Below are 10,228 nucleotides of genomic sequence, written 5' to 3'. Positions count from 1 at the left end.
AACTCTGTTTGAGCTCGGGTACCTGGAATGCTGCCCTTTCCCCTCCTATCTCTATGGTTTTGGAACACAGCCTCTTCCTTATTAGAGTAGTAAATTTTTAAATGCAGATAAACAAGCCAATCTAAATTGTATTTTCTTCAATTTGGTATTTAGCTGATGTCAAAAACAAAAATATGGGCCTGGCGCGGTGGCTCATGCCTGTAATCCTAGCACTCTGGGAGGCCGAGGCGGGAGGATTGCTGGAGGTCAGGAGTTCCAAACCAGCCTGAGCAAGAGCAAGACCGTCTCTACTATAAATAGAAATTAATTGGCCAAACTAAAAATATATATAGAAAAAATTAGCCGGGCATGGTGACGCATGCCTGTAGTCCCAGCTACTTGGGAGGCTGAGGCAGGAGGATGGCTTGAGCCCAGGAGTCTGAGGTTGCTGTGAGCGAGGCTAACGCCTCAGCACTCTAGCTGGGCAACAGAGCGAGACTCTGTCTCAAAAATACCAAAAATATGCCTTGGCAATTTAAAATGACTCTTTTTGTTCACAGCGTACGTCAATAAAAAAAAAATGACTCTGAAGTGCATTACTAATAAAGTCCTCAAAGTGGTCACGATGATGCAGGGTCTGGTCCTCTTCTGGAAACCTGTGGATTGTTAGCTCCGCCTCTTCTCTTTTACTTACACACACCCCTTTTTTCAATTTCTGTGCTGGGGTTTCTGGCAGGATGCTTTGAGACACATATGTGACCCTCAGAGGGTGGGCAGGCACTCTGGAGAGAGTAGCTGGACATTTTTTTTCCTTCCCGAATCCACAGCGCGGCCCGCAGCTGAGCGCGCCCACCTGCGCGGCCCCCCAGGTGCGCGGCCGCAGGTGCGCGGCCCCGCAGGTGCGCGGCCCCCCAGGTGCGCGGCCCCGCAGGTGCGCGGCCCCCCAGGTGCGCGGCCGCAGGTGCGCGGCCCCGCAGGTGCGCGGCCCCGCAGGTGCGCGGCCCCCCAGGTGCGCGGCCCCCCAGGTGCGCGGCCGCAGGTGCGCGGCCCCCCAGGTGCGCGGCGCGGTTCCGCTCGGCCAATGGGCGCGTCCGCGGCGCGGCGGGGCGGGGCCCGCTCTGCACGCCGAGTCCCCGGCGGCCTCCGCGGCGGCGCGGGCAGGCTGAACTCTGCGCTTTCTCCTTCTCCCGCCCTGGGGCCCTGCGGGCGATTGGCTCCGGAGCGGAGGGGCGGAGGGCGCCCCGCCGGGCCGCGGCGGTGGTGGCAGCGGGCGAGCGCGGCTGCCGCAGCAGGAGTCGCGGCCGGGCTCCCGGCACAGGACGAGCAGGCGCTCGCTGAGGAGCCGCCGGAGCAGAGCATCCCCACGGAGTCGCGCCGAGCCTGGGCATGCAGGCGACGCCCCCCGAGGTCCGAGCGCCGCCGCGGAGTCCGTCGAGGGCGCACTTGCGGCGGGACGAGGGCCAGAGAGCGCGCGGGGCCGCGAGCGAGCCCTGCGCGATGAGCGGCGAGGGCGGCTACAACTTCAGGCGGGTGGCGATCCGGCGGAAGACCAGCCCTTCCTACCTGCAGTTTGGGGTCCCCCGGCCCTGGACTAGGTCCGTGTCGCACCTGGGATGGGCTGAGTCAGCCACCTTGAGGAGCGAGGCGCCCGCGGCCGCCGCAAGTAAGCGCCTCGGGTCGGGAGCAGGGCCGGGCGCGCTGGGCGGTGCGGGTGGGGGACGCGCCCAGCACCCTGCAGGTGCGCCCCTTCCTCCGACTGCAAAAGCAACCGGCCGGGGGGACTCCAGTCCTGGGCGGCTGCCCTCGGCCACCCACTCCCTTAGCTATTTTGTCCCTTCCCCCAAAGGACCTTGGGCGCGAACCCGCCTAGTGCTGAGCTTGCTCTCGAGGTCACCTCGCAGAGCATTCCGGAAGCAGAGGTCTCTTGAGAACAAACACGCACAAGTTTTGCGAGGAGTCTATAAAGCCCGTTTTCTACCTATTGAAGTTTAAGATTCTTTGCTAAACTCCTGCTTTCGGCAGACCTCGTGAAGGCCTGACTTTGTGAACGGGGCGGCTGATATCCATCCTGTTCCAGCATCCCAGCTGCTGTGAGCGACCCCGGGCCAGATAGGCACAGTGCCCGGGTTATCCCTTCTGAAAGGACGCTGACCCCTCAGCAAGTCTCTCATAAGGAAACACGCCACTAGTATCAGGAAAGTGAATTCTTACTGCTGTTTTCGATTTAATAAATTCAGACATCAGTAATCCAGTGTGCTGATTTCTGAATTCTCCTCGAATCTTAGTGAAGGTAGAAATTCTCAAGGTGATTTATTCAAGGCCACATCATTTCCTTTGTCTTGTAAATGTGTCTCCCCCCCCCCAGGCGAGCTTGAAACTATCTTAAATACACTAGGGATTTTTTTTTTCTTAGATTTGCTAAACTTTTCATTAAAATCCCCTCCCACCCCGTGTTTTTTTGTTTTGTTTTGTTTGGTGACCAGCTTATGAGGCAAAAGGCTTATTTAAGCAGCAGAAATACGAACACTTCCAATTACTTTCACTTATTTTATTATGGTTAAGCAAAGCTGTTACGACAATTTACCTATGGTAAATATTGGAGCTTTTAAATATTCTCTTTTAGTTCTTGTCCTGAAGTTGTAGTAGGACAGGAAAACATGATGGATGATGAATTACAAATGTATAACCGCACTAGATTAGAAGAAATTATAATGTGAGAAAATATTAACAAGTAACGGAATTACAGTGCTTGCGGTCTCAATTTCCTCATCTGCAAAATGAGGACACTGGTGAAACAATTCCTGAACTGTCTTCCAGGTTTATGTGTGATTTTTAAAATGAATGAAAGACTGTTTTCTTCCTTATCAGGTGAAAAGGCTTTGCATTGAAGGTAATTATTTATTAATTATTTTCCAAGTTATTTAATCTACACAAGTTGTAAATTGTCAGCTGTTTTCAATTTGAGGATAATGGGCACCACATTCTTTACATTTTTTACTTAAATTGACCTGGCTTAATTTCAAACCCACGAAGGGGATGAACAAAAGATAAAGTGCCTTTTTGAAGTAAGGATGAATGGAGTTGTTGCAGTCTGTTGTCAACGGAAAAGAACCCAAACAATGTAAAATAATTTGAAGAGATGTATTCAGAACTGAGTATGTGCGACCTTGGCCCTTGGGCCATGCCCAAGAAGCCTGGAGCAAATGGTCTCAGTGTTTGGGTTACAGTTTGGTTTTATAGGTTGGAAGGAGAGGGGAATTATACATAAATCAGTACATGGAAGGCAAATATTGGCTTGGCCCCAAAAGGCAGGCCCGATATCCATAGTGCCTGGATATATCAAAGCAGGGAATTATAGGTTATAGGTGGATTTAAAAGATTCTTTGATTTGTATTTGGCTAAAGAAATGAAGCTTTTGTCTAAAGGCTTGAAATGTTTTAAGTTAAGGAAGTTTGTTAATGAGAGACAAGTAACCAGACATAGGTAGAGACTCAAGTGATCTGTCAAGTAAATTGAGGACCTGCTGGTGGTGTTTAAGCTTTGTCTTGCTTGGCCTTAGGCCTGTTAATGAGTTACAAAGGGTATCTCCCAGAAGGGAGTGGAGGCCTGACAAGGCCTGACTTCCCTTCCGATGGCCAACAACTCAGCTTTAGGGTGTTTCTGGAGTCCCCTTAGCCAAGAGGGGGTCCGTTTGGTCGGCCATTGGGGGGGGGGGTTTGCTTAAGATTTTTAGTTCACACTGTAAATCATTTCTACAAGGCTGTTGTACTTACAGAGGAAAGATTCCTTTCTTTCCCTTTTCTAGTCTTTCTCTCATAAGAGATGGTATCTTAACTGTGTTGCCCAGGCTGGAGTGCAGTGGCTGTTCATAGCCATAATCATAGCACCCTTCTGCCTTGAACTCCTGGGCACCAGTGACCCTCTTGCCTTAGCCTCCAGAATAGCTGGGACTATAGGCACGTGCCATTGTGCCCAGCTGTCTCTCTCTCTCTCTCTCTCTTTTTTTTTTTTTTTTTTGAGACAGGGTCTCACTTTGTCGCCCAGGCTAGAGTGAGTGCCATGGCGTCAGCCTAGCTCACAGCAACCTCAATCTCCTGGGCTCAAGCAATCCTGCTGCCTCAGCCTCCCAAGTAGCTGGGACTACAGGCATGCGCCACCATGCCCGGCTCATTTTTTCTATATGTATTAGTTGGCCAATTAATTTCTTTCTATTTATAGTAGAGACGGGGTCTCACTCTTGCTCAGGCTGGTTTCGAACTCCTGACCTTGAGCGATCCGCCCGCCTCGGCCTCCCAGAGAGCTAGGTCTCTCTCTTTTTTAAAGAATATCCAGAGCATTTTTTTTTTTAAATAGAGAATGTAGCAATAACTTTTCTGTGTTTCTTTTATATTGTCCCAATATTGTTCAGTGCTTGAAACTCGAAGTTCTTGCTGCTATTATTTTCAGGGTTGAAAAGTAATTACTATATCTTAATAGATACAACTGTTCCCCTTTCCATAATAAAATCTGTAGCATCTGTAGGAGAATGATCTAGTGTTATAAGTAGTCTCAAACTTCTGGTGACCATACCCTGTTCAATTTGGGGAGGGTAAAAATATTTTAGGAAGTACTTCCTGCTTTGAATCAAATCCTGCCTCCCTATTCAGTTGCTTATCTGTCATTAGATTCGTAGAACTCCTCCAATCAAAAGGTAAACCAGATGTAAATTCCTGAAAAGTGCCAATTCATTCTATAGCTCCTAGAAAAATATTTATATAGCAACCACAACATTTAGATGCATTACAAAGTGGATATTACTCAATTGACATGTTACTTTCCCTCTTAAAGAAGGAACAAAAACTGAAAGGTCAAGAATTTACCAGATAATTGAGTTTAGCAGTGTTGTGCCATGTTCCATGGCTGTAAAACCTACTGATTTTAGAGTTCTCTGCTTTCCGGCCAAAAACAATGAAAATAAAATCTACCAACTATGTCCTTTGTATGAACCTGAATGCGAAGCTCCTCTTCTAAGTGAAGCAGAGAGGGGAAGTCATTAAGCCATAGGTTTTGGGGTTATCTAACACCCTCTTCCATCACTAGCTGTGTAAATTGGACTGAGTCTGTTAATCTCTGAGTTTCTTCATCTAGACAGCAGAGATAAATAGTACTTTATAAGACTGCTGGCGGAATTAAGTAAAATTGTGTAGGTAAATGTCTGGCACAAAACAACGTACTGGATAGTATCATTCATAACAAGGATTCATTCATCTCCATGTCCCAAAAAGTCTGACGCTAGGACTGGCACATAGGAGACAGTCTATAATACTTGTTGAATTAATGCTCTCCCCCTGTCATGTTCAGCATAGCCACTATTTTTTTTTTTTTTTTTTTTTTTTTTTTTGAGACAGAGTCTCACTTTGTTGTCCAGGCTAGAGTGAGTGCCGTGGCATCAGCCTAGCTCACAGCAACCTCAAACTCCTGGGCTCAAGCGATCCTTCTGCCTCAGCCTCCCGAGTAGCTGGGACTACAGGCATGCGCCACCATGCCCGGCTAATTTTTTATATATATATCAGTTGGCCAATTAATTTCTTTCTATTTATAGTAGAGACGGGGTCTCGCTCTTGCTCAGGCTGGTTTTGAACTCCTGACCTTGAGCAATCCGCCCGCCTCGGCCTCCCAAGAGCTAGGATTACAGGCGTGAGCCACAGCGCCCGGCCCATAGCCACTATTTATTGAATGCGTTTTCTATACTAAGAACTGTGCTGTGACTCACACAAATACGCATGTATAAATTTGCTTCACAACAGTCCTCCGAGGTAGACAATATTATACCCATTTTATGGCTGAAGACGTTGAGGCACAGAGTTTGACTAACTTGCTTGGAATCTTACCTGGTAATTGGTTAGCCAGGATTCACACAGAAGTTGGCTGACATCAGAGGTAGTGCTCTTACCACACATCACACAAAGCAAACGAGCTGGCCTCTCTTAAGTCTTCATTCTAAGCAAGTGACTGAGAAGTGACATGAGTGAGCAGAGGGTAAAAGACACCAGGTGGTCTTTAGGCACAGAAGGGAGAAAGTTCTTGACCGTTGTGGCCCCATAAATTAAAGTTTAAATATCCAGAAGTCATTTGGTGCCCTGTGTCAAAATTGTCTTTTTTGACATTATGAAAAATTCATTCAAAGGAATATATGCACAAAAAGTTGGATTAAAAGATATTTGTTAAATCTGATGTCACCTAGCAGTTTATAAGTACTGAAGTACTTGGATTTGTTTTTACCATCTTATTTTGTGCTTTATTTGGTCCAGCTTTTTCTAGCCCTTCCTCTTTTATCTTTTTCTATAGTTGAATTCTGAAGCCCTTGAGGGCGGGGGCGGGTCTTTCTATTGAATGCCTCTGCTGTCATTCAAGGGGGCTTATTTCCTTAGTTTATTCCCTAGCTTTATGGGAATTCTCAAGGCTCCGTATTGAAGATGCATTTCTGTAGAAAATATTTGTTTCTCCTTTCAACCCAGGACCTCATTAATATATTATTACACAGCCATTTCCCCAACTTCAAGGTAGTGTAAATTTGAACTAAGGCTTGCTCAGGGGATGCTTATTTTTCTGCTCAGGCTTGGCGTAGGTCTCCATGTTTTCTCATCAGCTTGTTTTGGTGGAAGGCAGGTTTTTCCCAGGCCACCCTTTTATGGTGCAGCTTCCATATCTACTGGGCACTGGTCTAGGTTCAATCTGTTTCCCATTGTAGAAAGCCCTAGGCCAGGTCTGTCCCCCTGTAAGGCCCTCAGTCCCCTAGGCTTTAGGTTCCTGGCACTGTGCCCAGGGCTGCATGGTCTTATGAGTTAGTTATTAATATTTGGGTTTAGGTTTACAGTTCTTTTTCTTTTTTCCCCCTTTGCCCTTAGGCATCTCCTTTATTTCCTTATGAGCTCAGCAATGCGTTTAAAAGTGTATCTGTGGTAATTTATTTAGCATCTGGGTGCTTTGTGGTGAGGGACCTTACACATTATATACTTTGCTAGCTTTCTATGTAAGTGGAGTTGCTTTTACAGCTTGCACCATGACTGGAATACTCAAATTTTTAACACACACTCCAGAACCCTGAGAACTTTTAGAGGACTAATTTCACCTTTGGGGGGAAGATGAATGAAAACTCCTGGGCTCAAGCGATCCTCCTGCCTCAGCCTCCTGAGTAGCTGGGACTACAGGCATGCACCACAGTGTCGGGCTAATTTTTTCTATTTTTAGTAAGGGGGGCGCTCTTGCTCAGGCTGGTCTCGAACTCCTGAGCACGAGCAATCCTCCCGCCTCAGCCTCCCAGAGTGCTAGGATTACAGGCATGAGCCACTGTGCTGGGCTTTTCCTTCAGTTCTTATTCTTATGCAACCGTACAGAATAGGTGGTGTTATTACCATTTTAGAAAGGAAAAAAACGTCTCACAGAATGTCTTAGTTGTAGTGCCCTACAACTAGTAAGCTTTAGAGGCAGGGTTTGAATTTGTTACTGCGTGCTTGTAACACTAGTTCTTAAGGTTTCCCAGAGCTTTGAATGGTCAAGTGTAAAGCAGTGACAATAGGTCATATGTGTTCATATACATTAGGGCTAATATTATTTATGACATTAAAAAATCTATATTATATTTTAAAATTTTAAAACTGTCTTTAACATTAGAATCATTTTTTTTTTTTTTTTTGAGACAGAGTCTCGCTTTGTTGCCCAGGCTAGAGTGAGTGCCGTGGAGTCAGCCTAGCTCACAGCAACCTCAAACTCCTGGGCTCAAGTAATCCTGCTGCCTCAGCCTCCCGAGTAGCTGGGACTACAGGCATGCGCCAGCATGTTTGGCTAATTTTTCTATATATATTAGTTGTCCAATTAATTTCTTTCTATTTATAGTAGAGACGGGGGTCTCGGTCTTGCTCAGGCTGATTTTGAACTCCTGACCCCGAGCAATTTGCCCACCTGGGCCTCCCAGAGTGCTAGGATTACAGGCGTGAGCCACGGCGCCCCACCTAGAATCACTTTTAAATAGTGTTCTAAACAAGTAATTTATCTAAAGATTTACCTAAGATACAATGATGGTGTGCATCAATATCATTAATGCTTCTTAGAAGCTCCTTAAAGATGGACTCTGAAACTGGAAAGTCCTTCCCAGGGATGGGAACCAGGAAGGGATTCTTGCAGGATTTCCTTCCAAGACCAGTTTAAACATTAGTCAGTGTTCTTTTAAGGAGAGCCAAGTAAACTTGTGAACCTAAGAACATTGAGAGACTCTTATTCCATGTGCACCTATTCCTACTTGCTTGCATTCCTTTAGTCTGCTGAGGGAAACCTAGGTTTATGGATCCAATTGATTACAAAGAAGAGGAACTGGGATTTGTGGGGGATAGGGATTGGGGGTCTGCCCGAGGCCACTGCCTCTGGACTTCAGGGCACCCGCACTGGGATTCAATCCTGCTCTTGTCAGAGTTGTACTGATACTCTTTTCTGTGTGCATTTACTGAGTAGTTGAAAAAAAATTCAAATGTGATGCATTTAATTTTACAGATATGAACTGCGGTATGAGATTTGGTAGGATTGAACAGGAGCTTATGAATCTATATTTTGAAAAAGCATATGAGATAACTCTGAACTGCTTGTTTTCCAAATGACATTCTACAGGTTGTGTCAGAATTACTTGGGGGTGCTAATTAAAAATTCCTAGCCGCACCCTAGACATGATGACTCAGAAATCTCCAGGGGTAGGGTTAGAGAAGCTATGTTTTTAACAAGTGTCCCAGATGATTCTGGCATGCAATCAGCTTTATAAACTACTGTGCCTTCCCAAACATAGGTAAACCTCCTCTTGGTCCTCAACACAGGCAGGGAAGATTTGCAGGAGCAAGGCAAGGAATGCTATAAGTTGTCCCTTCATTAACATGTCATCTGGGCCCTCTATACTTTTTGGCAAACTCCTTTGCCTATTTGTTTGACTCCTAGTTGCACTTTTTCTATTAGGTTTTTTTTTTTCTACTTGGCTGTTGTCTCTCAACTCCACCCTGCCCCTCTGGAAGTAGATCTAAGTTTAAGTTATGCTGATTAAAAGTTTGTCAGACTGGGGTATCTAAGTGAGCTCAACTGACCTTTCACTTCAGACGTGGTTTCTAGTCTCCTTTACTGAAGCCCACTCCTTTTCCTAATGGGGGGGATTGGAAATCCTGTCCTAAGAGACTTTCTCCTCTGCTCCCGGTACCTCCCGTGGTTTGCATCTTTACTCTCACTTTACAGGTTGCTTTTATCTTACCCTCCACCCCATGAGGTCATCCTGGACTTACACCTTGATGTTCCCTGGAGCTACCACCTACTGACTTTCTTTCTTAAATCTCTTGTTTGTTCCTCCCTGGCTGTCTCCACTGCATCTCCCTCACCCTGTCCTCCCCTCTTCCTTTTCTCCTGGGTTGGTTTGTGTTCACAACATTGGATTAGCAATTCTAAGGGCAGCAGTGCTTGGCTACCCACCCCTGTAATCCCAGCACTTTGGGAGTCCAAAGCAGAAGGATCACTTCAGGCCAGGCTGGGCAACCACAGGGAGACCCTGTCTTTACAAAAAAGCAAAACAAAACTAAGGTAAGCAATGGATTCCCAAGGATCATCCAGCAGCCTATTTTCAGCCCTTATTCTTAATTTCTCTGTGACATTTACACCTTTTTAAAGCTCTTTTCTTGGTGCTGATGCTCTGAGATCTCCTGATTTTCCTACTTCATCGGTTCAAGTTTCTTCCTCTGGCTGACCCATTTTTCCCTCTCTCCTCTCTCTTCCTTCCAACATTCCACTTTTCTTCTCTCCCTTTTATTTCCTATGCTCCCTAACCCTTGGTCTCATCATTTCTCTGGCCTTGTTTAGTCATGGTTATCTATAGCTGCTCTGCATTTTCAAGGGCCTGCTTAATGGATGCAAATTTCTAAAGACTCCAGATTGCACTTCTTTTTTTTTTTTTTTTTTTTTTTTGAGACAGAGTTTGCCCTTTGTTGCCCAGGCTAGAGTGAGAGATGGGGTCTCGCTCTTGCTCAGGCTGGTTTTGAACTCCTGACCTCGAGCAATCCGTCTGCCTTGGCCTCCCTGAATGCTAGGATTACAGGCGTGAGCCACTGCTCCTGGCCAGACTGCAACTTCTTTTCCGGCCCCTCCTTCTGACTTTCGTTGGAGATTTTTTTTAATGAATGTTCCTCTTGTTTGGTTTTAAATTTTGTTTTAAATTTGCTTTTCTTTGTTATCTAACTGCTACCCAATG

General features: G+C 46.1%; 1 protein-coding gene across 1 annotated transcript in view; it reads left to right on the top strand.

Annotated features, from left to right (window-relative positions):
- Positions 1-1,444: 1,444 nt before the first annotated feature.
- The window catches only part of FGD4 (FYVE, RhoGEF and PH domain containing 4), a 224,276-nt gene continuing 215,492 nt past the window's right edge, over positions 1,445-10,228 (top strand). Inside the window, exon 1 of the mRNA XM_076007489.1 lies at positions 1,445-1,642. Coding sequence (XP_075863604.1) covers positions 1,477-1,642 — 166 coding nt within the window. The 5' untranslated portion in view covers positions 1,445-1,476. The remainder of the gene's footprint in view (positions 1,643-10,228) is intronic.

The sequence above is a fragment of the Microcebus murinus genome, chromosome 10, assembly GCF_040939455.1.
Source record: "Microcebus murinus isolate Inina chromosome 10, M.murinus_Inina_mat1.0, whole genome shotgun sequence".
Taxonomy (NCBI): Eukaryota; Metazoa; Chordata; class Mammalia; order Primates; family Cheirogaleidae; genus Microcebus; species Microcebus murinus.
Note: the sequence above shows the minus strand (reverse complement) of the source record. Positions and strands in the feature narration are given on the sequence as shown.